This window comes from Rhinoraja longicauda, chromosome 20, assembly GCF_053455715.1.
Source record: "Rhinoraja longicauda isolate Sanriku21f chromosome 20, sRhiLon1.1, whole genome shotgun sequence".
NCBI classification, from domain to species: domain Eukaryota; kingdom Metazoa; phylum Chordata; class Chondrichthyes; order Rajiformes; family Arhynchobatidae; genus Rhinoraja; species Rhinoraja longicauda.
Window position 1 is genome coordinate 15,970,220 of NC_135972.1, and position 23,578 is coordinate 15,993,797.

A 23,578-nucleotide genomic window follows, 5' to 3' on the forward strand; every position below is an offset into this window, starting at 1 on the left:
GTGTTGGGGATTGTGGGCAGAAGGGCTTGTTTCTGCGCTGTACAATTCAGTGACTCTATGACTCTATTTTATAGGGTTTCCAGCAGAAGTTTTCATTCCATACGAAGGAAATCATAGCCATCAGCTGCTCGTGGTGCAAGCAGGCAGTAAGTAGCAACCACTGTTGCCTAACGTATACCACACTTGCCTCAATAGGATGGATGGAGTGCTGTCACTTTACTTGTATGTTGTCTTTTGGAACCATTTAGAGAGATAGAGGAATAGAGCTAACATTTCAGATTATGAGATTTTATCAGAACAACAGTTCTCCGTCAGGCTTTGCTGTAGAGTGGTTGGCCATATAGAAATGCTTTGTAAAGTAAGTTAACTAAAGAGAAGAATGGCGGCACAGTGGGGCAGCGGTAGAGTTGCTGCCTTACAGCACTTGCAGCACCAGGCACCTGAGTTCGATCCTGACTACAGGCACTGTATGGAGTTTGTACGTTCTCCCCGTGATCGCGTGGGGTTTCTCCGAGAGTTTTGGTTTTCTCCCACACTCCAAAGACGTACAGATTTGTCGGTTGATTGGCTTGGCATTAATGCAAATTATCCCAAGTGTGTGTAGGATAGTGTTAGTGTGCGGGGTTCGATCGCTGGTTGGTGCGGACTCGGCAGGCCGGACGGAGGGCCTGTTTCCGCGCCGTATCTCCAAACGAAACGAAACTAATATTTATTTGTCGACCTGTTTTTTTCTCTTTCAGTTTCACAATAAAGTGACATGTTTCATGTTGCATCACATCGAGGAGCCATGTTCGTTAGGTGTGCATGCTGCAATCATTATACCCCCAACATGGATAATAAAGGTGAAAAAACCACAGGTATAAAGCACAGAGCGCCTGTCACCTGCCCCATCTCCATTCTCAGTATTCTCTGTGTGGGTTTCTCCATCATTAGGGAGCCTCAGTACGAGGTAGGGTTGACACCATATCAAGTTCCACAGTACCATAACCATGCTCAAAAATATCCTGGTCTAAGCTCACCACGATATTTAACTACTCCACCAGCATGCCATTGTTCTTGTGACTGTTGTGTGTGGCATTACGCTTTGGCTGACAAGATAATGTTGAATGTTTCTTTGTAAAAGAAGTATAGAGTATTGGAACTAGTTTTGTTGATGACCATTGCATTCTGCATGTCCTTCTATGAAAATGTGTTACTTGCACCTTACTTGAATCCAAGCATGAGCACGGTTAAATAAACATGTTATACAATGCATGGAACTTAGTTATTGGCTCCTGTTATAAACCAGGTTGGTAGGAGTATATGTATAGAAAACAGTTGGTATAAAAAGAAACGGTCAGAATATTAATCGTGGTGGAATTTATTTAACTTGAATATTGATTGGGAAAATAGCAGATAAAAATCTATGGGGAAACAGATATTGTTCTTTGTGGAGTTCTTTGAAAAATTAACACTGTTAGCGATTAATCTGATCTTTAGCCACATCAGGGACTTAATAGGGCTCAGTGATTGCAACAGTTAACTGTGGCTGTCTGGTGAACGCCTCACGACACTAGCTACTCTTTGCCTTCTCTCTTGATGATATGGAAGTCTACTCTTATGGCCTCTACCATGTCAAGTCATTGTGCTTTTGTACACGACGTTGCTCAGGCTGTTGTATGCTTCCACAATTAAGAAAATCAAACCAAGTCTACAGCCGATTGATCAATAACCTCCCCTCTACATCGGCGAGACCAAACGCAGGCTCGCCGATCGTTTCGCTCAACACCTTTGCTCAGTCCACCTGAACCAACCTGATCTCCCGGTGGCTCAGCACTTCAACTCCCCCTCCCACTCCCAGTCTGACCCTTCTGTCATGGGGCTCCTCCATTGTCATAGTGAGGCCCACTGCAAATTGGAGGAACAGCACCTCATATTTTGCTTGGGCAGCTTACACCCCCGCGATATGAACATTGACTTCTCTAACTTTAGATAGCTCCTCTATCCCTCTCTTCCCCTCCCCCTTCCCAGTTCTCCCACTGTCTTCCTGTCTCCAACTACATCCTTTCTTTGTCCCGGCCCCTCCCCTGACATCAGTCTGAAGAAGGGTCTCGACCCGAAACGTCACCCATTCCTTCTCTCCTGAGATGCTGCCTGACCCGCTGTTACTCCAGCTTTTTGTGATCCCCCTCCATCAGAGGTGGATGTTTATGAATGTTTACACAATTCTTCATGCCATGTACACTCCTGTACAAATGTACCAGCCCATGCCTGCAAGTAGCGAGACCCCAACAATTTTCAGGCAGATACCCATTCAGTCCTCTTGGAGACTCTTGACCCGAAACGTCAACATCCCACACTTGCCTCCTGAGGTGCTGCTTGACCTGCTGAGTTCTTCCAGCGGTCTGCGTTTTGTTTCCAGATTCCAGCATCTGCTGTCTCTTTTATCTCAACAGTCAGCTAGAGGCTTATAAACGACGTGCAATAGACTTGGCACAAAAGTGCCAGGCAATGACCATTATATTACCATTTCCCACTTCACCATCAACAACGTTCTGACTTCACTGTTGACTAGTAAGGTAATCAGGCCCACCAATATAAGAACAAGTCAAATCTGGGCACTCTCTGGTGAGAAATTCACCACCTGTTTGCTCAAAGCCCCTTTTCATCTTCTACAAACCGAATCCATACAACTGGAGAAGTGTAGCTCTCCAAAACCTCAGCACATCCAAGCCAAGGCAGCTCACAAATCAAGACCCTATTCATTCACTCTCTCCTCCAGTGGCGTACAGTGACTGCAGTGCACACCTGTTATAAAATGCAGTGCCATTATTTACCCAAACTACTCATATGTTAAGCATTTTATTGTCATAAGTCTCAAAACGGAGCAATGAAATCCTTACCTGCAGCAGCGCACAGATATGTAAACATATTACTCTGTAAAACCCATAATAAGCAACAACAAAAAAGTTCAGTAGAGATTAAAAAAACAGTGCAAAGTCAAACATAATGTCCCCAAGTCTATATAGGTTGGGGCCTTTTTGGAGGTTGTGGTGTTTAATAGCCTGACGGTTGTAGGGAAGAAGCTGCTCCTGAACCCGGACGATACAGTTTACAGTATCCTATACCTTCCCGATGGCAGGAGTGAAATGAGAGTGTGGCCAGGGTGGTTGGTGTGGGTCTCTGATGGTGCTGGCTGCCGTTTTGAGGCAGCAACTCCTGTAGATCGCCTCGATGATGGGGAGGTCAGTGCCATTCCTTCTACAGATGATGCCTGACCCACTAGGTTCCTCCGGCTCTGCGTTTATTTTGCTCCTGTTGCAGAAGCAGCTCGCATATCTGCGATGCATGACCGCCGGCCAATGTGTCAAACAGGCGACCTCTACCGCCCAGAGGCCGACAGGCTGCGGGTTCAGGGGATCGCTACCATCCCTGGCCTCCACTCCATGGCGCACGCCACCCTGGCTAGGAAATGCATAGCCATCCCTTCACCATCACCGAGTCTCAATCCGACAAAGGACGACATTGGCTCAAATGCCCCCCCCCCATGTTGAGGACAATTAGTGTTGGGCTGCTTACATCCTGGAACTAGTGTTTTTACAATTGTTCCATACTATAGCTGGCTGTTTGTTCCTGCTGTCGTCAACGGGGACATTGCGTCACTCATGTGCCCTGTTGAACCGTTCCCCTTTCTCTGTCATCTAAGGTTGAGTAGTTTCACAGGGCAGTGGGCACAATTCGAGACAGCATTCACAGCACAAACTTCGTTAACCTTGAGTCTAACCGGCTAAGGTTATAGCTGTCAACTTGGCAGAATTAGCAGCCAGTTCTACAAGATTATTCCTCACAGATCTGCAAGCTGCTTCTGCAAGGGGAGCAAAAATCACAATGCTGGAGCAACTTAGTGGATCCGGCATCATTTGTGGAGGGAATGGGCAGACGGTGTTTTGGGTCAGGACCCTTTTTAAGGCTTTGGAGACGGAGGGAGAAAGTTGGAAAAGAGGGGGTGGGGCAAAGCCCGGTAAGTGACAGGTGCACGCAGGTAAGAGGGTGGGTGGAGGAAGTGACGAAGGGTCAAAGTGGAAAGGAGATAAAAGGGTATCCTATCAAGATAGAAGGAGTGAGACGTAGATAGAGGGAGGGGTATAAGGGTAGAAGGGGATGGGCTGAAGGGGAAAGGGGGATGTGAGAAATATGGGTCTCGGCAACGGGAGGGGAAAGGAGCAAGTTAATGAGGATGGTGGGAGAAAGGTGCAGGCAGTGAGATGGTGGGACAGGGGGAGGGGATGTGGGGTTGGGGGAGATGTTGCCTTCCTGCATTCAATCTATTTTCCTTGATTCCTTTAATGTCTAAAAATGTACACATCTTTGCCTTGAATATGCTCAGCGGCTGATGATCTGAATCTCTATCACTGGAGAATTGTAAAGGTTATTTGCCCTCTTGGTGACATTTCCATCTCTGTCCTGAATGGCTGATCCTTTATTTTGAGATTGTGGCCCGTTGTCTCCTAACACCCCAGAGAATAGGGGTGAGGTTTAGTTTATTGTCACATGTACCGAGGTACAGTGAAAAGCTTTTGTTGTGTGCTGACCAGTCAGCAGAAAGACAATACATGATTACAATCGAGCCAACCACAATATACAGATACATGATAAAGGGAGTAACGCTTAGTGCAAGGTGAAGCCAATAAAGATAGTCTGAGGGTCACCAATGAGGTGGATAGTAGTTCAGGACTGCTCTCTAGTTGTGGTAGGATTATTCAGTTGCCTAATAACAGCTGTGAAGAAACTGTCCCTGAATCTGGAGGTTGGCATTTTCACACTTCTTTACATTTCGCTCGCTGGGAGAGGGGAGGAGAGGGAGTGGCCAGGGTGCGACTCGTCGTTGATTATGCTGCTGGCCTTGCCGCATGCCATCTCCCACTTCAGTGGTGTGGTGGGGCTGCAGGGCAGGTGTCAGAGCTGGGCAGACCAGCTCAGCAATTCAGAGGTCGGAGTAGACGAATGGTGCTCATCCCCAGAACCCAACCCACAAGGAAATTTTACTCCTGCCTCCACGTGTCCGAAGTGCAATGCAACCAGAGAGATTTGCCAAGTGTGCAGTAACAGCGCTCTGTGAAGTTGGCCAGTTGAGCTGCAGTCGCACACTATGCCGACAATGCTCTCTCTCTCTCTCTCTCTCTCATATCTTGAATCAGCAGATTAATCCCAGTGGTTTTGAGTTAAGAAAGAAACAACAAAGATTGTTCCGTCAGCAACAACTGTGCTCACAGAAAGCGTGTCAGCACTTTCTGAGGAATAATTGGGATTTTTTATAGACAAGTGTCGTGATTAAACTGCATTACATAACCAGAATATGTAGCCCATCTCTGTTATAGTGAATCATCAAAGTCTGTAAGTTTGTGGCCCGCTCAGCTGAAGTAAAGCAGGAACTGTGGTTGCACTGCCTTGCTATCTGAGTGCAGCATTGAGCCCAGAGGATTCCCATCCTTGTATTGAGAGAGCAGTGAGGTCCACAACTTGTGGTGATCCTTGATCGTGAACATTTTAATGAAAGGTCATGCAGCACGAATGGATGGTCAAAGTTTGGCGAGCGGTGGTAATGAACACGGTGCTCTGCAGCGTTCACACAACCACCTTCCCAATCAACTTTCCCCAAGGTGATGAGTGCAAATTCATGCCTCATCACATCGCGTGGCTTTACTTCATCATCGCCTGTCATGGAATAATAGTCATGCAGTGCAGAAACAGGCGTTTCAGGCCACTGAATACGTGCTGGCTAACTAACACCAAGTCTTTGCCAGCTCCTGATGGAATCATCCTGTTGATCACATGAAGCAATGAAGCTTTCCCTCCGCCGTCTTTGTGTCCTTTGGCCGAAATGGTAAAGTCATCGCCAGGTACTTCGACCGCATGTATCTTGGACACAGCTTCGCTCTATGATAGAACACAGGACAGTACAGAACAGGGACATGCCCTTCAGCCCATGACGTCTGTGCCCACCGCGATGCCAAGTTGAACTGCATTTCTCCTGGCATGTGGTCACTGTCATGTCTGTTCCCATCAACCCTGGTCTGAAGAAAGGTCCCGACCCAAAACGTCACTTTGAAGAAGAGTCCCGACCTGAAATGTCACCCAGCCTTTTTCTTCAGGGATGCTGCCTGACCCACTGAGTTACTCCATCATTTTAGACAATAGACAATATACAATAGGTGCAGGAGTAGGCCATTCAGCCCTTCGAGCCAGCACCGCCATTCAATGCGATCATGGCTGATCACTATCAATCAGTACCCCGTTCCTGCCTTCTCCCCATACCCCCTCACTCCGCTATCCTTAAGAGCTCTATCCAGCTCTCTCTTGAAAGCATCCAACGAACTGGCCTCCACTGCCTTCTGAGGCAGAGAATTCCACACCTTCACCACCCTCTGACTGAAAAAGTTCTTCCTCATCTCCGTTCTAAATGGCCTACCCCTTATTCTCAAACTGTGGCCCCTTGTTCTGGACTCCCCCAACATTGGGAACATGTTATCTGCCTCTAATGTGTCCAATCCCCTAATTATCTTATATGTTTCAATAAGATCCCCCCTCATCCTTCTAAATTCCAGTGTATACAAGCCCAATCGCTCCAGCCTTTCAACATACGACAGTCCCGCCATTCCGGGAATTAATCTAGTGAACCTACGCTGCACGCCCTCCATAGCAAGAATATCCTTCCTCAAATTTGGAGACCAAAACTGCACACAGTACTCCAGGTGCGGTCTCACCAGGGCCCGGTACAACTGTAGAAGGACCTCTTTGCTCCTATACTCAACTCCTCTTGTTACGAAGGCCAACATTCCATTGGCTTTCTTCACTGCCTGCTGAACCTGCATGCTTCCTTTCATTGACTGATGCACTAGGACACCCAGATCTCGTTGAACTCCCCCTCCTCCTAACTTGACACCAATTATTTTGTGTCTATCTTTGGTATTAACCAGCATCATCAATTCCTTGGTTCTACACAACCCCTGGTGGTGATTCCAGTCACCCACCACTCTGTACAATAAACAAAGCTGCCCCGTATTCCTTTACACTATCCCCTTCTCTTTAAAACTCTGCCCATTGAAAGGCAGCACGTGCCAGGGGTCCCCCAGCAGACAACATGGAGAGGTGCCACCATTATCCCAGCCACTGGGAGGACAGGACCCAGCTTCAGCTGATCACCAACATCAATAGAATTGAGATGCTGCCTGACCTGCTGAGTTACTCCAGCATTTTGTGAATAAATACCAACCTCAATAGACTCTGTTACTCGGAAATGGTGAGCAACGTGAGCACTTGTCCCATGTCCCCCTCCGATTCCCACGTGATGCACCCCATTGCCTCGCATTCTGAGTCAGCTTCTGTCGGTCAGCCACTCTCAGACCAGTTCATGGGCAGCTCCTTCCTCTGGTTCGCCTCAGGTCGATGTTGAATAAAACTTTTCACATCGTAAAGCTTTCCATACTTTACAATAAACTTGGATTTAGTCCGAGGAATAACAGGGTCCATTCTGAATCCACGTTGCCTGGACCTAGACACATACCTTTTGTACCTCGAGACTCTGCTGGCTTTGAAGGGAGGAGAAAAAAGAGCACTGTCTCCATTCCAGCTGAGCATGGCTTTGGATGTCACTGTACAGAACACAGTTGGTTGTCTCCTGTTATTAATAATGAATAGATTGCGTGAGATCCCTACCTCGGCCTGTCAATGCAAAGTCATCCATTTAAAGATACAGAATCCTGTCAAGGATTGGCAGACAGACACTCTGAGGAGAGCCGTAGTGTCATGTAACACTATACCTGCAACCCTGTGTGTGGAAAACGTTGCCACTCGGGTCCCTATTAAATCTTTCCCCCTTATCTTAAACCTATGCCTTCTGTGTCAGTACGTGGTCAAGTTGAATGGATATTCCTGTCTCAATCCTCAGGTGGAGAAGCTGTTTTATCCAAGATGCTCCTCCATCCTCACCCTGGATGTTACAGCTTCTGAATTTTACAAGCCTCTCTGAAGTATCCCAATCCACTTTGACTTTGCTAATGTTACCAGAAGCTTTAATATCAACCTGACGTTTATCCATTGGTCCCGTCCAATAAACAGAAAAACCATCCTGTTAATTGCCCTTCTAAGATTATTCTATACATCCATCTTAGGAGCTTGCTGAATGGCGCATTTCTTGAGCAAATGAATTTTACAGTTAAACAAACTCACATCTACCAGTGATTTGATAAGCATACTTGCTTATCTGTGGAATTCTCTGCCTCAGAAGGCAGTGGGGGCCGATTCTCTGGATGCTTTCAAGAGAGAGTTAGATAGAGCTCTTAAAGATAGCAGAGTCAAGGGATATGGGGAGAAGACAGGAATGGGGTACTGATTGTGGATGATCAGCCATGATCACAGTGAATGGCGGTGCTGGCTCGATGGGGTGAATGGCCTACTCCTGCACCTATTAACATATAACAACAACTACAGCATGGAAACAGGCCTGTCCGGCCCTACCAGTCCACGCCGACCATTCTCCCTGACCTAGTCTCATCTACCTGCACTCAGACCATAACCCTCCAATCCCCTCCTATCCATATACCTATCCAATTTACTCTTAAATAATAAAATCGAGCCAGCCTCCACCACTTCCACCGGAGGCCCATTCCATACAGCCACAACCCTCTGAGTAAAGAAGTTCCCCCTCATGTTACCCCTAAACCTTTGTCCCTCAATTCTGAAGCTATGTCCCCTTGTTGGAATCTTCCCCACTCTCAAAGGGAAAAGCCTACCCACGTCAACTCTGTCCATCCCTCTCATAATTTTAAAAACCTCTATCAAGTCCCCCCTCAACCTTCTACGCTCCAAAGAATAAAGACCCAACCTGTTCAACCGCTCTCTGTAGCCTAAGTGCTGAAACCCAGGCAACATTCTAAAAGGCCCAAGTCTCTCTGTAGACTTTGAAAATCTACCTCACTATCAACTACTCCACCTATCTTAGTATCATCTGCATATTTACTAATCCAATTTGCCACACCATCATCCAGATCATTAATGTAAATGACAAACAACAGTGGACCCAACACAGATCCTTGGGGCACTCCACTAGACACTGGCCTCCAACCTGACATACAATTGTCAACCGTTACCCTCTGGTATCTCCCATTCAGCCATTGTTGAATCCATCTTGCAACCTCACTATTTATACCCAACGATTTAACCTTCTTAATCAACCTTCCATGTGGAACCTTGTCAAATGCCTTACTGAAGTCCATATAGACAACATCCACAGCCTTGCCCTTATCAATTTCCCTGGTAACCTCTTCAAAAAATTCAAGAAGGTTAGTCAAACATGACCTTCCAGGCACAAATCCATGTTGACTGTTTCTAATCAGGCCTTGATTATCCAAATAATTATATATATTGTCCCTAAGTATCTTTTCCATTAATTTTCCCACCACAGACGTCAAACTAATAGGTCTATAATTGCTAGGTTTACTTTTAGAACCTTTTTTAAACAAAGGCACAACATGCGCAATGCGCCAATCTTCCGGCACCATCCCTGTTTCTAATGACGTTTGAAATATTTCCGTCATAGCCCCTGCTATTTCTGCACTAACTTCCCTCAATGTCCTAGGGAATATCCTATCAGGACCTGGAGACTTATCCACTTTTATATTCTTCAAAAGTGTCCGTACCTCCTCTTCTTTAATCATCCTAATTTCCATCACTACTCTACTTGTTTCGCTTACCTCACATAATTCAATATCCTTCTCCTCGGTAAATACCGAAGAAAAGAAATTGTTTAATATCTCCCCCATTTCTTCCGGCTCAGCACATAGCTGTCCACTCTGACTCTCTAATGGACCAATTTTATCCCTCACTATCCTTTTGCTATTGACATATCTGTAGAACCCCTTGGGGTTTACTTTTACATTACTTGCCAAAGCAGCCTCATATCTTTTTTTCGCTTTTCTAATTTCCTTTTTAAGATTCCTTTTACATTCTTTATATTCCTCAAAAACCTCATTTACTCCCTGCCGCTTATATTTATTGTATATCTCCCTCTTTTTCCGAACCAAGTGTCCAATTTCCCTGGAAAACCACGGCTCTTTCAAATTATTATTCTTTCCTTTCCACCGAACAGGGACATAAAGACTCTGTACTCTCAAAATTTCACCTTTAAATATCCTCCATTTCTCTATTATATCCTTTTCATAAAACAACAATTTCCATTTCACTCCTTTTAAATCCTTTCTCATCTCCTCAAAATTAGCCTTTCTCCAATCCAAAATCTCAACCCTTGGTCCAGATTTGACCTTCTCCATAATGATATTGAAACTAATGGCATTATGATCACTAGACCCAAAGTGCTCCTCAACACATACCTCCGTCACCTGACCCATCTCATTTCCTAACAGGAGGTCCAACACTGCCCCTTCTCTGGTAGGCACCTCTACGTATTGCTGCAAAAAACTATCCTGCACACATTTTACAAACTCCAAACCATCCAGCCCTTTAACAGAATGTGATTCCCAGTCTATATACGGAAAATTGAAATCACCCACAATCACCACTCTGTGCTTACTACTAATATCTGCTATCTCCTTACATATTTGCTCTTCCAATTCTCGTTCCCTATTTGGCGGTCTATAATACACCCCTATAAGTGTTGCTAAACCTTTCTCATTTCTGAGTTCCACCCAAACAGCCTCCTTAATCGAGCCTTCTAGTCTGTCCTGCCAAAGCACTGCTGTGATATCCTCCCTGACAAGCAATGCAACACCCCCACCTCTTGCCCCTCCGATTCTATCACATCTGAAACAATGAAATCCTGGAATATTTAATTGCCAATCGCAACCCTCCTGCAACCATGTTTCACTGATCGCCACAACATCATACTTCCAGATGTCAATCCAGGCTCTAAGCTCATCCACCTTTCTTACAATGCTCCTAGCATTAAAATATACACATTTAAGGGACCCATCATTTCTTATTCTCAGTTTATTTCTTTTCCCTTCTTTCTCTCCTACATATTGGGTCTGAGTGTTTCCCTTTTCTGCCTCCTGCCTCACACACTGCCTATTAGCTATCTGTGTTTGAGTCCCTCCCCCCAACCGTACTAGTTTAAAGTCTCCGCAGTTATTTTAGCAAATCTCCCCGCCAGGATATTGGTTCCCCTCGGGTTCAGATGCAACCCGTCCTTTTTGTACAGGTCATACTTCCCCCAGAAGAGGTCCCAATGATCCAGAAACTTGAAACCCTGCTCCCTGCACCAGTTCCTCAGCCACGTATTTATCCTCCACCTCACTCCATTCCTATTCTCACTATCGCGTGGCACAGGCAGTAAGCCTGAGATTATTACTTTGGAAGTCCTTTTTTTTAACTCTCTTCCTAGCCCCCTGAATTCTCTTTTCAGGACCTCTTCCCTTATCCTACCTATATTGTTGGTACCTATATGTACCACGACCTCTGGCTCCTCTCCCTCCCCTTTCAGGATATCCTGGACACGCTCAGACACATCCCGGACACCGGCACCAGGGAGGCAAACCACCATCCGGGTCTCCCGACTGCGTCCACAGAAACGCCTATCTGACCCCCTCACTATAGAGTCCCCTATTACTACTGCTCTCCTCTTCCTTTCCCTACCCTTCTGAGCAACAGGGCCGGACTCCTTGCCAGAGGCCCGGGCACCGTCGTTGCCCCCAGGTAGGCTGTCCCCCCCAACAGTACTTAAACAGGAGTACTTATTTCCAAGGGGTACAGCCACCGGGGTACTCCCTAGTCCCTGCCTCTGTTCCTTGCCCCCCCTAACAGTGACCCACTTGTCTACCTCCCGTGGTCTAGGAGTGACCACCTCCCTGTAACTCCTATCTATAACCTCCTCACTCTCCCTGATCAGACGGAGGTCATCAATCTGCCGCTCCAGGTTCCTAATACGGTCCCTTAGGAGCCCCATCTCGTCACACCTGGCGCAGATGTGGATGTCTGGAAGACTATCAGACTCCCAGATTCCCCACATCTGACACCCAGAACAAAAAAAAAAAACTGCCCTGGCAGTCATACTCTCCAAACAAAGCCCCGCGCTCGGTTACTAAACCTACCGCCCGGCCGCTACTCCAACCGCTCCAACCGCCCACCCAAAAGAACTGAGTGATCTCCTGGGAGAGGCGAAAAACCGGATAAAAAACCCAGGCCAATTTGGGAAAAAATCCGGCAAATTCCTCTCCGACCCCAAGCTAGGCGATCGAAACTAGTCCGGGAGATCACACAGGTCTTACTCCTTACTATCCCCACACAATCCCCACACACTACTTCCCAAGCAACACAGCTTGGTGCTGCTTGCTGCTGCTTGCTACTGCTGCTGCTTGTCTATTGTCTATTGTCTAAATATCCACAGAAGAAAAATGTTAAGCATTGAGCTCCAGGTTGTTGCGATGGCACCAGGACGCCAGCTGTGTCACTTCCTGTCTGTAGGCAGATTTGTCTCCATTCTGGATCAGTCCAATCAGGGTTGTGTCATCCACAAACTTGAGGAGCTTGACAGAGGAGTCTGTGGAGAAACAGAGGCAGTTCTGGCTTCAACCATTTGAGGCTATTTTGCTCCCACTCAGCCACTGCTTCATGGCCTTCAGGGTGTGACAGCACTCCAGCAAGCAGGCCACCGGCAGGTTACAATGGTTGCTGAACATGTGAATCTAATGCCCTCTGTCAGGGCAACCGCCTCTCCAACAATGCACTCTTCTTTGTTTGTCCCATCATGTAATGCTGAGACTCTGGAAGGCTCTGGTCAGGCTGCATTTGGAGTACTGTGAGAGGATTTGGGCCCCATATACTGAGGAAGGATGTGCTGGCCCTGGAGGGAGCTCAGAGGAGGTTTACACGAATAACTCCAGGAACAAGTGGGTTAGCATATGATGAGCTTTTGACAGCACTGGGCCTCTACTCGCTGGAGTTTAGAACGTTGTGGGGGGACCTCATTGAAACTTACAGAATAATGAAAGGCATAGATAGAGTGGAAGTGGAAAGGATGGTTTCACTGGTGGGAGAGACTAGGACCAGAGGTCAAAGCCTCAGAATTAAAGGGCGCACTTTAAAAAAGTGAGGAGGAACTTCTTTAGTCAGAGGGTAGTTAATCTGTGGAACGCATTGCCACAGAGGGCTGTGGAGGCCAATTCGGTGGATATTTTTAAGGCAGAGATAAACAAGTTCCTGATTAGAACGGGTGTCAAGGGTTGTGGGGAGAAGGCAGGAGAATGGGATTAGGTGGCAGAGATCAGCAATGATTGAATGGCGGAGCAGACTCGATGGGCCGAATGGCCTAATTCTACTCCTATAACGTGTGAACTTGTCCCAGACCGCTGCCCGTTATGGCAAGATGGCGCACGCTGTGAAGCCAGGATAGGCCCAGAATGGTTTGATGCCATCTTCGTGGTCATCCCAGGCTTCTGCCACTTCGTGAGTGGCCAACAACCGGGTCAGCTGCAGCCGCTGATCGAGCCCTGTGCAAAGGTTGGAGGGCAGTGAAAACAATGCAGAAAATGTGCACAGAGAAAACTGCAAGCAGCTGAAAAGTCAACAGTTTAATGTTCCTCCGATTTGTCTTCTACTGGACACAAGATGGCAGCCTGGCAACTGTGACTGAGGAGTTGGTGCAAAGGCCCTCTGCAGTGCTTCAGTGCAGAAATGTCCATGGTTTCTACGAGGTGTATAGCTCTAGCAGAGTGAATGAGAGCCCACTGCAGGGTTTTATTTCCAAGGCGGCATAGTGCGCGTGTCACGGAGTGGAGTGTGTAAGAAGGAACTGCAGATGCTGGTTTAAACCCAAGATAGACACAAAAAGCAGGAGCAACTCAGCGGGACAGGCAGCATCTCTGGAGAGAAGCAACGGGTGACGTTTCTTCTGAAGAAGGGTCTCGACCCGAAACGTCACCCATTCCTTCTCCCCGGAGATGCTGCCTGTCCCGCTGAGTTACTCCAGCTTTTTGTGTCTATCCGCGAATTGGAGTGTTGTGTGTCCTTGCCCTTCTGAGAGGCAGTGGTTGGCTCTGCTCCATGTGCTGCTGAATCTTCACGAGCCGTTGCCAATAGTGGATGATGCCATATATCGATGCAACTATCGTGTTTAAGAGGCACCAGAGAATTAATCAAATATCTTCTGTCTCTTTGGAGCTGATGGAACAGCGAATAGAGAGCTGGCTTCTGAAGTCCACTCTTCACGGAGGTACCTGTCCACAACCTCGCCATGTTTTGTAGATGGCAGAGAGGCTTTGCAGCGTCAGAAGTGGTCCCTCACAGCAGAGCGTTAAGTCTCAGACAATCTCGCATCCACAGGAATTCGACATTCGTTCCTGTCTGGCTTTAGGGTCAATGGTGATCAGAATCACGGGAGCAAGCGATGAATGGTGGTGCCATTAAACGTCAAAGAGAAATGTGGAGAGTTTCCTCTTTTGTAGAAAGGAAGTGTAGGTGCTGGTTTACAGCAAAGGTAGACACAAAGAGCTAGCAGATCAGGCAGCACCTCTGGAGAGAAGGAATGGGTGACGTTTTGGGTCGAGACCCTTCTTCAGACTGAGAGTTGTTGATGGTCATCGACAAGCACTCAGGTGACACAATGATAACTTGGCACTTATTACCCCATCCTAAAGCTACCAACACATAGATACACTCTGTCCTTTGTTGAAGTGCAGGAGATTAGGTGCATCTAGGGAGGGTCTCTCTTCCTTGCCAGTTGCTATCGCCTTTCTCTTCTCTTTTGCCTCTTTTTATGTTTCATCCTTCTTTGCATTCTATTGCTGCACACGGGCAAGAACTGTATCTGCACAGGGACAGACTGGAGACGGCACAAGGCACAAGCAAAGCTGCGGACGGACCATCCCTGGGATGGGCTGTGCTCCTGAATTGGTCCAGGCATAATCATTTCCGGTTGTCTATTCCCCGCGGCCTCAGTTTCTGGTTGCACTTGCATTCTCCAACTCTTGTAACAACCTCCGCAGTAGTGAGAGGTGGTGGATTCAGGGGATAGTTCTCATTCCAAAGGGCCAGTTCTCAGCCTGTGGCTGCCGGTAAATCACAGTCACATAGCACGGGAAGAGTCCCACTGAGTCCATGCCAATAATCAAACACTCACCTACACTAATCCCATTTATTCTCGCCACATTCTGGTCAACAGATTCTACCACTCACTTACACCCTACAGGCAATTTACAGTGGCCATTTAATCCATCAGTCCACATGTCTTTGGGATGTGGGAGGAAAGCCACATGGTCTCAGGGAGAACATGCAAACTCTACACCAATCACCAGAGGTCAAGGTAGAACCTAGGTTTCTGCAGCTGTGAAGTAGCAGGTCAACTAACGGCACTGCTGTGCCACCGAATGGCGGGCACAGATATATCATGGAATAAGTCTTCCTTGTTCCATAGCATTTACAGAGAGCATCTTTTCTTGGTGGTCACAGTATTTGAAGCATTAGGGAGTGATAGCCTTACTCGCAGTTCATGTGGAGCCTTCATGTGGACTTCAGTCTGTCTCCTGTCTCTGTTGCCTGCCACTTGAGGAAGTCCAAGTGATGTCACTGCCAGTTGCTCTGTGCTCATGAAGAAGGAGACGAGCTTCCCTCTTGAGTAAAGATCATCCATGTCAACAGCGCTGTGATTCAGGGTCTGGAAATATCAGGATCCTTTCATTCTTTCAGGAGAGGCACTCCAAGGTTGGGCAGATGCACTCAGCTCTCTCTGAAACAGATGGTGACCCAAAACTCATAACCCCCAAAGGTGTTGCTCCTTTGCATGTTGAGACGAGCACACTGCTGCAGAAGCTCCTTGTGAAGTGGACCTTGTGGTCAGCCGAAGGTAGACACAAAATCCTGAGTAACTCAGCGGGTCAGGCAGCATCTCTGGAGAGAAGGAATGGTTGACGTTTCGAGTCGAGACCCTTCTTCAGACTGACCTTGTGGTCAGCCCATCTCCTTCAGTGTGTCCTCTGGGAAGGAGGCCTGAACTCAGGTCCTTTTCTCCTACTCCTGATCATGTTGGAAGCCTCCGAAGCCTTGAAAGAACCGTTTACCTCAATGATGAGAGTATAACTGTGATCCTGGCAGCATAAAGTCTGGAGTCCTTATTGTACCAAAGCTTAACTCCTTTGGGCGAAGCAAACTCTCGCCCCACTCAATTCTCAGAGGAACTGAAGGATTCTTTCCAATGAAACAGGCACAGGTTTCCTTCCCTCTGCCCAAACCTTATTGTGTGCTCAGTTCCAGGTCACGTGTTAGCTGTACAAACACAGCACAATGTCCCGGTACTAGCCTTGGGTATGGACTGTCACCTCTGAGTACTTTGGGTGTGTACAACTAGGTATAGGGAAACATGCAATCCAAAACGCAGCCGCTATTGTGAGAGCAGTTTAGCAATCTAAATACGATGTGCAGTCAGATTACTGAACCAATAAATTTTGACTCTGTGTCAGGGACAAACCAGAAACAAAGGAGGCCGAGGGTTGACATGCTAGAAGTATTTAAGACGTGGACAGGGTAGGTGGCCAGAATCTTTTTTCCATGGCAGGGGTATAAAAAAAGCTGGAGGGCATCGATTTATAATGAGAGGAAGAAATTTTAAATAGGATCTGTTAAAAAAATGTACACAAAGTGGTTGATATCTGGAACTCGCTGCCAGAGGAGGTAGTGGATTCAGATACAATTAAGAGCGATTTAGAGAGACGCTTTGAATAGGCAAGGCATTGGAGGATACAGGACTAACGTGGGTAAATGGTATTGGTGTAGATGGCCAAAGAGGTCAGCATGGACATGTTGGGCTGAAGGGCCCATTTCTGTGCTAAGTGACTGTGGCTCATTCACAATTTGGTGATGAGTAATGAAACGGAATAAAAATATGACTGTAAAGGGATTTTGAGATCACATTGGTTACAGTTTATCCTATGCTGCATCATCCTAAACACGGCCCACGAAGGGTGTCTGTACTTATTTTTTGTAGATGTGGAGGAGCCACTAAACTGCCTCTTTCCACAGAGCAGGGTCCGGGAGGTGGTGTAGGCTTCATGTGTGACTCACCCTCACGAGGCATGACCTAGTCGAGTCATTTAAAAAGTATTCAAATAAATCTAAGTAACAGAAAAGTTTTTTTTAAAAAGTTAATTAAAATCTTGTGGCAATGAAGATAGAACCAGGTCCTCAGGACTCTATCAACCAGGGTCCAATCCTGCCATGGGTGCTGCTTGTGTGGAGTTTGCACCGTTCTCCTTTGTACTGATGGGATTGCCCTGAGAGTTGGCATAGACTCAATGGGCTGAAAGCCCCCCTTCAGTGTCATGAGGAAAATGCAAATAAATATGAAAGTAAGGCACGCCCTTACTTGTGCTTACAAGAGCTAGGAGTCTGATTCCTCTGGCAGGTTTCTTTAGCATACAGAGCATCACATCATTGCTCCACCGAGTTCAATGATGAGTGCGCCGTCGGAGCGGATTTCCAGTGCACTGCCCTTTGACCTCCAATTCACCTCTGACCTCTGCCCTCGACCGCACAAATTCTGCCATCCAATCACAAGCAGCGGATGGCTAGGATTTCCCTTTAGAATATTGCTCAAACTATCTTTAATCTGACTTAGGCTGGACGTTATCTTGCTCTGTACGTTATTCCCGTTATCCTGTATCTGTACATTGTGGATGGGTTGATTGTAATTGTATGGTCTTTCCGCTGACTGGATAGCACGCAACAAAAAGCCTTTCACTGTACCTCGGCACACATGAGAATAAACTAAACTAACTAATTCTGAACTTTCTTCAGGATGGGTTGCAGGTTTTTTCATACACAGAAGCAGAAATTTACAACACTGGAGACCTTTCGGCCTATGACCATTCTTGCTCAGCCTCGCTACAGGCAATGGGATCGTCTCTCTGAATTTTCTTTTGCCAATTCCCCTTTCAATGTCTCCTTGTTACTTTAAATCTATGTCCCACATTATGCCTCATATTATTATGGTCCAAGTAGGTTGATAAGGCGTCACCAAGATGGGGTGATGAGACAATATTCATCCATTTTCGGTCTTTCTTAAATTTCCAATTAATTAAAGCTCATTGCAGCTCCGATCTTCTTAATAAAAACAGTCAGCCTTGAGGATCTATACCGCGAGTATGGTTCCCTATCCTCATATTGGAACATCCGTGAAAACCTCTCCTGCAATCTCTCTGGCACCAGTAACGAAAGTACTGTCTGCAGACTCTTCCTTTTCATGAAGGTCATCTTGAACATCTTTTTAACCTGGCCTACCTCATCTATCAACAATCTTTGCACATCCACAATCCTTTCCACTCGTCACTTTAATTTCATGTATTTTGTCTTTTTACGACTGTTGGCAGACCAATTTCCCTCCTGGGATAACTAAAGTTCTATCGTATCGTATCATAGCGGTCCAACATTTTCCCAACACAATACCAGCAACAAATTGATTATCAGTGCCATTCTTTCCTCTCTTGCATTTCAAACATTCCTGGGAGATTTAAAGATGCTAAATCTTTAATATTCCCTCACTCTTGTTTATCCCATCCATTATCTTACAATCCCCTTCCTTTGCACCAGCTGCAAAGACATAGAGCAGAAGTGTGATGGAACTTGCCTGGCTGAGTCAGCTACAACAACTCTCCAGAAGCTCAACACCATCATTGTAGTTGCCCAGCTCCCAAAACATTTGCTCCCTCCAGCACTGGCGCATGGTGGCTGTAAAAGCTTTTCACTGTACCTCAGTACACATGACACTAAACTAAACTGAACTGAACTGCAGAGTGCACCATCTACAAAATGCACTGTAGTTATTCACCCAGATTTCTCCCAAACTCACAATCTATATCGGCAAGACAGACAAAGGCAGAGCATACAAGGCAACACTGCCACCAGCAGGTTCCCGTCTAAGTCTCACACCATCCAGCATCTCAGCGGCGGAAGGGAAGAGACTTGACAAGCAGGGCAGGAAGGACAGCTCTGTCCTGGGTTGCCCCCTCGACTCAGTGCAGGCAGTGGGAGAGAGGAGGATGATGGCAAAGTTAACATCGCTGCTGGACAACGACTCCCACCCCATGCAGGACGCTGTCACTGCACTGAGTAGCTCCTTCAGTGACAGACTCCTTCAGCGACAGACTCCTTCAGCGACAGACTCCTTCAGCCCAAGTGCGTGAAGGAGAGATATAGGAGGTCCTTCCTTCCCGCTGCTGTGAGACTGCACAACCAGCACTGCTCCCAGCAGACCAGTCAACAGTAACAGCTAAGGAATACAATTTATCCTTGTCTTTACTTCTATTTATAATGAATGATCTCTTGCTATCCACTTTGCTGCCGTAACACTATAAATTTCCCCGGTGTGGGACGAATACAGGAATATATTATTATTTGGGAAATGTTACACTGGTCCTTCATGATCACTGGGTCTAAACCCTTTAACTTTCTCACTGCAGCACTGGGTAGTTGCTTTCACCAGAAGGGCTGCAGCGGTTAGATTAGATGGTTTACCCTGCTATCTTCTCAAGGGCAATTTGTGGCAGGTAATTATTTCTAGACTGGACAGTGGGACTTGCATTTCATAATGCAGTAAACAAAAATAGGCCAGACAGGCTACTGACAGATGGAATATATGCTGGCAACTAATGATGAACAGCACCGAAGGCTATGACGAGCCCTGTACCAAGTACGAAGAACATAAATGTAGAATGATTGCTGACAGAAACTTTGCTGTTCCAGATGAAAATCTACAGCATTAAACTGGAGAAGGTAGATTGTCTTTTTCAAAAGAATTTAATGGTGTTAGAATAATAGTATGAAGAGATGCAGTTTATCATTGTCACTACATTGCTGACAGGATGAATAAAGTACCAGGAATATATGGGGGACATAAAAGTACTCGGGTGATGGCAGGAAACTAGCTTTCACGCTCTGCGTTATTCAGAGAGTATTGGCAGCAGTGGCAGCAATAAGCCTCGGTAGTGACATCCTGTTTCTGACTTTCTCACCGTTGCCTCTGCACAGAACTCCTTCAAGTCTTCAAGTAGAAGGAAAAAGAGGACATCATTGAAGAGAAAAACCAGCAGGAAAGGAGCAGACGTGAGTCAGGCGAAGGAACTGGTTTCTGTTTCATTGCAGAGATGGACGCCATGAGGGAGGATCAGTGTTACGACCATTTTAATTTCCCTTTAGCTGTGCTTTGTGGTCGTTGTGGCCACAGCCACGTATGTGGGACCGTTGGTTTATCATCAGAAACAGATAACGTCACGGGTCCAAGACATACTGGTCCAGTATGGTTGCTAAACAGGGTTACTGACTCTAGTAAGAGAGGAAGTGACCATTAACCTGTAATTTACCAGCCCCAACTGTACAGGAGAATTTAATTGATCTGGTAAAGAGATAAGTTATTTACCCAGGAATTCCTGTGGTTCCTCAGGAGAGGCGTGCCCGATCCAATTAAATGCACGGATTAAAGGTGACATTCCAACTGGAAAACATTTAGATGGTTTCATAGGTTTCATAGATGCTTTAAATACGTTCAATTTCAGGTATAAAACATCTTGTTACTACGGTCAGTTAACATTCGTATCACCAGCTGAAAATCCCAAACACTGAAAAATTACTCAATTCAAACCAACAGGTCCTTAGATAAACCCGACTAGAGTTGCGAATGGGTTTCTGCCAGAGTTGCAAGAACAAAAATGGACAAGCATGAAAGACATTCTCGCCACACTCCCCTACACCTTTCTTTGTATAGTTACACTTTGAGAGGGCAGATCCTGAAGGCATGAACCATTGTCTATTGCGTGTGTTACATACATGTTGATAGGTAACTCTCTCCACTCACAACCAGATCAGATTCCTGAGGGGGAGCTGCCAGTTTAAGGCTCCTTCTTTCCATATTGAACACTCAGAAGGTGCAGAGTTGTGATTTGGATTTGGAGTCCAGGTGTCCACATCTCAGCCCCTGTCACATCGGGTGGGATCTCCCCCAGATCTCAGGGCCACAGCACCAGTATCATCTGAAGGTCAGGAAGATAAGGCATTTAAAGCCCTCTATGCCCACCACCCACCTGCCCCTCTCCCATCTGCCCTCCCAGGCTAGTTGGCTCAGTTGATGTTTGTTAGGCAAAGGAACTACTGCTGTGTAACACCTTTGATGGAACCTGCATACCAAACATTTGAGGATCCGTGGAGTGCATGTTAGATAAGAACAGAACTGGGCTTGGCTGTGATAACCGCCTACCTTTGGCGAAGTAATCTGCCAACGCACTGTCAAGGCTCCTAGTTGAGTTATTAAATCAAAACGTACCAGAAATACTCCAGACCTTGTAAACCTGTACACTGCAAAATGAAGGGAAATCTATCAGAGATGGTGGGATGGTGAGAGATGAAGTGGGGGGGAGGGGGGGTGAGGAGATAATTTGGTGGTCTGGGTCTCTCCGTATTTAGGTATGGAGAATGATTCTGGTGAAATCTACTGCGGTTTCACTTTAGCTGTTGACAGTGTGCACGGCATGTTTGCCTCCCTGCGCACGTAGCCGGTCGATTATGCGCATCGTCACGTGGGCGAGTCTGAAGCTGAATGACCAGCCAGACCGGGGCCGGCCTTATTGATGCTCCGACCTTTGTTTTACAGGAAAGCAAGTGGAAGCCATTTATAATCAAACCCATTCCTTCACCCTTGATGAAACCACTTCTGGTGTTTGTAAATCCAAAGAGTGGTGGAAACCAGGTTAGTGGGGGAGGAAGGTGGAAGCCAGGGCTGAGGGAGCCTTACATGCACCACTGAACACTTAGAGCCCAACATCCAGACTGTGCACTGCCTTTTGCATGTGCACTCGAGGCTGGTGTGTACTTACTGCTTGCTGGACAGTAAGCCCAATATTTCCACACATCCAATCTCCCTCAAATCATTTAAACATGAGTATGTGGTGCTTACACCTGGAACTTTACATCTAGAACATAGAACATAGAACAGGGCAGCACCGGAACAGGCCCTTCAGACCACAATGTCTGTGCCAAGACAAACTCTTCTCATGATCCATATCCAAGTACCTATCCAAAGGCCTCTTGAACTATCTACCATTACTGATAGATGACGTGCCAGTGAGGTCAAAGAAAGGGATAGCTGTGGAAGTGGTAGGTGTAGAAACCATCCCTCCAGGGCTTTTACAAACCCCGAAGGGTCAAAGGCTTCCTCCCCCACTCTCTGAATTGGGTTCCATCTGTATTTTCTTTCCCTGCATTCCTACCATACCAAACTTAGGAACCTAAAACAGTTCAACTCATGGACCCGTGTTCGATTGTGGAATATTCAGGACCATTAACGAGTGTTAGGACTGAGATGGTCAGCTCCCTTTTAAGGATGTAATGGTTTACTTTACACAGTGGGCAGAAAAAGGTGTAATGATGTTGTCCCCACCTCACCTTCCTCCAGTGACACTTGCCACGGGGTCAATTCTACCGTTCCCTGGAATGTATCTGCGGGTATTATGCCCCTGGACCGAACCATAGGATGTGCAACCAGTGGGTTCTACACAACAGCAGGGTGCTCAGTATACCTTCCCCATCTGCAGGCCCTCCTGAGTCAGTTCATGGCCTTGAGCCCAGCCTGGTCACCGTTTCCATTCCTTCGCCTTCTCTTTGCCCGTGTGTTTACTTTGTGTTTTTCTGCAATAGGGAAACAAGGTCCTCCAGATGTTCATGTGGTGTCTAAATCCACGGCAAGTCTTCGACCTCTCACGGGGAGGACCAAAAGAAGCGTAAGTCTTTAACCAGCCTGGCAGGAAACCTGCCTTCCCTCTATGTGGTTGTTTGTACTGTAACCACACCTAAGTAAACCATGTACACAAACATACCAGTGTCGTAGCCATTGTGTTTGCACTAGACCTTCCCTGAAGTTCCACTCTCCTCGTAAACCTATGAATGTCTTGCATCCCTGATGAACCTGAGACTCTGATAATCTGCACACTTTGGTGCCGAACAGGCAGATATTCCAGATAATTAGATGTGTTGTACTAATATCCTAACACACTTAAAAGTAAGTTTTTAACGAAAAAATGTGCACTCCTTTGCAATAAATTCCCAAATAAACCCAACGAGTTAAATGGGATTCAGGAAACAAGGACCTAGTGAGTTCAAAGGTAGTGTGGAACTAGGCCCCAGTGAATTTAAAGGGGCCACAGGAGTTTACTGTGAGTCCAATGAGTTTACTGGTTGTGCAGGAACTCAGGCTCCAGTGGGTTGAAAGGGAACATGGCAAACATTATCTCAAAAGCCAGAAACATCTGACTTTTAGAATAGAAGATAGACACAAAAAGCTGGAGTAACTCAGCGGGACAGGCAGCATCTCTTGAGAGAAGGAATGGGTGACGTTTCGGGTCGAGACCCTTCTTCAGACCCATTCCTTCTCTCCAGAGTTGCTGCCTGTCCCGCTGAGTTACTCCAGCTTTTTTTGTTTCTATCTTGGGTTTAAACCAGCATCCTACAAATTAGACGTTTAGAATAGTTGGATGTCGGATTATTGGAATTCTATTTTATTAGTAAAACATTTGAGAAACCCCAGATAAGACCTGCACAGTGCTAATTAGCC

At 46.5% G+C, this 23,578-nt stretch overlaps 1 protein-coding gene across 3 annotated transcripts in view; it reads left to right on the forward strand.

Moving 5' to 3' along the window:
* dgki (diacylglycerol kinase, iota) overlaps positions 1–23,578 on the forward strand; it is a 134,511-nt gene that overhangs the window by 49,584 nt on the left and 61,349 nt on the right. For 2 of the 3 annotated variants that reach the window (XM_078417000.1, XM_078417002.1), the window contains exons 7-11: positions 75–146; positions 741–857; positions 20,008–20,082; positions 21,623–21,718; positions 22,666–22,748. In XM_078417000.1, coding sequence (XP_078273126.1) covers positions 75–146; positions 741–857; positions 20,008–20,082; positions 21,623–21,718; positions 22,666–22,748 — 443 coding nt within the window. The remainder of the gene's footprint in view (positions 1–74; positions 147–740; positions 858–20,007; positions 20,083–21,622; positions 21,719–22,665; positions 22,749–23,578) is intronic. The other variant, XM_078417001.1, reaches the window with a different exon arrangement.